At 46.9% G+C, this 3599-nt stretch overlaps 1 protein-coding gene across 1 annotated transcript in view; it reads left to right on the top strand.

Moving 5' to 3' along the window:
- The first annotated feature begins 1366 nt into the window (after nucleotides 1-1366).
- LOC126985120 (zwei Ig domain protein zig-8-like) overlaps nucleotides 1367-3599 on the top strand; it is a 126510-nt gene continuing 124277 nt past the window's right edge. The window contains exon 1 of the mRNA XM_050839603.1: nucleotides 1367-1822. Within this exon, the coding sequence (XP_050695560.1) occupies nucleotides 1744-1822 (79 nt within the window). The 5' untranslated portion in view covers nucleotides 1367-1743. The remainder of the gene's footprint in view (nucleotides 1823-3599) is intronic.

Raw genomic sequence — 3599 nt, forward strand, 5'->3', positions numbered from 1 at the left:
ATTTTTTTTATAGCTGACATCTTCTTTAGACTTCTGACGCTTTGTATCACTTCTTGAGTCTCTTCTTGGTCTGCTTTCTTTCGTATTCATAATATGTTTTTCCTCATCGTTTCCAGCTTTCAACTTAGACTTATGGGTAGGCGGTGGCTGAATGGATAGCGTGACGGCCCCGAGTTCAGGAGCTCCAGGAGGGACGTGGGTTAGAATCCTGGCCGCCGCACAGCTGAGGTTTTTCAGTTACCGCCGACATGCTGGCCTGAAGACCACCCATCAACCTGGGCTCTAGATAACCTCTCCAAAGAGAGGCTCAAAGATGAGTTCCGGGGGGCAGCATGAGCCAACACAAGATGGCGCCACTATAAACACTCGCCTACGCCAGAACGGGCTGGGCCGACCATCAGGCCCCACCGGGAAGAAGCCTTGGGCCGACCATCAGGCCCCACCGGGAAGAAGCCTTGGGCCGACCATCAGGCCCCACCGGGAAGAAGCCTTGGGCCGACCATCAGGCCCCACCGGGAAGAAGCCTACCGGCGCAATAGGCCGCGACGTAAAAAAAAAAAAAAAAAAAAAGATTGCTTCCGGGTCAAGGAGTTCGAGTCATTCTTTAGTTTCGTTTTTTTTTTTAAGGGTGTGGCTCATCACGGCCACAGCTGGACATGATCATCTCTTCCAGTGACATCTCAAGTAGTGTAGGGTTCACTGTCTCCTCTTCACTGCAAAAGAGCAACTCTTGCCTGAACACAACCCTCGCGCGATGCATCACGACAGTGTGAGGGCCCCGTAGAGGTTAACTGTCGCCCCCACGAACCAAAATCTATGGCGATGTGACGACAGGAATTGACTCCTTTCCGCACGTCAGGGTGTTCATTGTCAATAGCGTGTCATGACTTACTAATTGCGGGTCAAAAAATTGATATGGAACAACGTATGGCCTTGTTTCTGGCCTTGTCTTACACTTACACATTCCTTGTTGGCGGTGTTACCACTGATTTAATTACTTTTACCAAACTGATTTGAAGGAAAATAATACGACATTTGATTATGTTTTAAATGTTCGTCTGTGAGAGTAAGAACTATTATTCCGCTGATTTCTTCTTGTTTTCGTTTATGATTGTGTCTCACTTCCAACTTTACATCTCAAGACTGACCGATCATCTATAATACTCAGTGACTGAAGAGCAAATCGAATATTATAATTATTTATCGTTCAGTCCATTTAGAAGAGCATGCTCTCCCTCCACTGCGTTACTACTCGTAAGCATATAGGTAAATCCATAGAGGTGTTCTCTGCAGGCGGCGGCAGGTCAACCGCAGGCGGGACTTAGGTCAGTGGGCAGGCGCGGGGTGGGTCAGCTGGGCGCCGCTGCCTGTTGATCTAGTCGCCCCGAGAGCCGTGTGTGGAAAGCAGCTTCCTCCGCTACTGGCGCCGCGCTCGTGCCGCCTCCCGCACACCTTGGCTCCTGCACGCGTCTTGCTGTTCAACTGAGCTGTACCACGTGCATCCTACCACACTTCCTACACTTCTCGCCCAGCACACTTCGCTTGACCTCGCCACACTTGTCATATACTTAATGCTCCTCACGTGGGTGACATAAAATTGACATTCTCAAAGAGGAGCAAGAAAATTGTTGCCCGTAAGCACTGTTGGACTGCGTTACCATGCTTGGGGAGGGTGAAAGGGGCGGTGACGGTGTACAGTGCTCGGCTCGCTCTCTGTGCTAGCAAGTTAGTAGTACTTGTACGATGCCTGCCCGGACAGGACTACTGACGGTGCTCCCTCAGACAGCCTCCATCCTACTGCTTGCGGCGGCGGGTGGCGTCGGTGAGTAATGAATGAAAGTAATGAGTCAGAGTGGCAGTGGCAGCATTACTGAGCGACGCAGCCAGGGAAGCTATGTCAAGGATATTGCAAAAAAGAATGTGTGTGTGTGTGCGTGTGTGTGTGTGTGTGTGTGTGTGTGTGTGTGTGTGGGTGTGGGTGGGTGGGTGCGTGCGTGCGTGTATTATATTATATATATGAAATATCATAATAGATAAATAGACAAATAGATAAATAGATAGATAGATAGATAAATATAGACAGATAGGTAGATAGATTAATACATAGATAGAAAGAGAAGTTACAAATGAAATGAGAGGATTGATCAGTTCCATGCGTAACAATATATCTTAAAATAGACAAGAAACACCGGAGTGTGCCTCATGCTCTGCAGCCGCGAAGATTATTATTCTGTGCATCTTTCCCTCATGCTGCCCATAGTGGCCAGTTAATTACACAACTCATAAACACACACACACACACTCTCTCTCTCTCTCTCTCTCTCTCTCTCTCTCTCTCTCTCTCTCTCTCTCTCTCTCTCTCTCTCTCTCTCTCTCTCTCTCTCTCTCTCTCTCTCTCTCTCTCTCTCTCTCTCTCTCTCTCCACTTTGTCATCTCGGTTCATTTTCTCCCCTCTGTTTATTTACGCTACGTTGTTCATCTCACGCCCTCCTCCCGTCCCTCACTTCCTCCTCATCAAAATCATCTCACCTCGGGGTCGATGTTTTAATAAGCAACTCGGTAAGAAAATTTCCTTTGTTTTCATGCAGCGTGTTATCGTCTCAGAGACAAGGTTGAGTGCACACACACACACACACACACACACACACACACACACACACACACACACACACACACACACACACTCACTCATCCACACACACTCATTCGTATGGTCTTGTGGAATAAATATTAGCGCACTTGACCCATAACGCAAAGATTTCAAGGCTTTAATTTCCGGCCAGATGAAAATGATGTGTGTGCGAGTCTTCATAATCCTCAGAGTGTAGTATAATGGATTAAAATATCGGAATGTGATGACAGTAGTGATTGTAATGAGGAAAATAATGATATCGGTGATGGCAATGCTAATATGCTGACAGTCTTTTATGGCAGGAAAGCATATAATATTATGTACACTGCACACCATAATTTCTTGCTGTATAATTAAGTGAAAATGTACCGCTGGCCTAAGAACATGGACGACCGCATGCACCACAATTTCTCCAAATTTGACTAAATATCCGGGAAACTTTCCTACAATCATTAAAGTCGTCAACACACCTCTTCTGGTACAAGGCCTTCTCACCACTCCTGCCTGACTGTTGCTGGGGGAAGGTGGGGGGCGGGGGGGAGGATTCTCTCAGTGCCGCATTCAAGCCCGCTGAAGCTGTCCGAATGCCGAGCCACTAAACGCCCTCATGGCATTCAAAGTTTTCGGAGAAGATTTTCTTCTCACGATGGCCAGGCATCACGCAGCTCACTTTCCTAATCTAAAGACCTGCCAGCGAGCAGTGGCTGCTCCACGTCAGCAGGAACGGGGCTGCTGTCCTACATGGCATTTTATTTGTTGGTCTCATGTTAACAAAAAGGTGCGATAAGATATTTAAATGACTTAAAGGCGTTACAGAATAAAAAAATAAAAAAAATTCCCCGCCATCAGCAGACGGTGAGGTTAGAGAAAGTGCCAGTTGAGGAAGCATTGTAAGGTGCTTTGGGTCTGTTACAAACATAAATTAATATATGATTTTTTCACTAGCTCAAAAATCTACAAAACATGC

The sequence above is a fragment of the Eriocheir sinensis genome, chromosome 58 (assembly GCF_024679095.1).
Source record: "Eriocheir sinensis breed Jianghai 21 chromosome 58, ASM2467909v1, whole genome shotgun sequence".
Lineage (NCBI taxonomy): Eukaryota > Metazoa > Arthropoda > Malacostraca > Decapoda > Varunidae > Eriocheir > Eriocheir sinensis.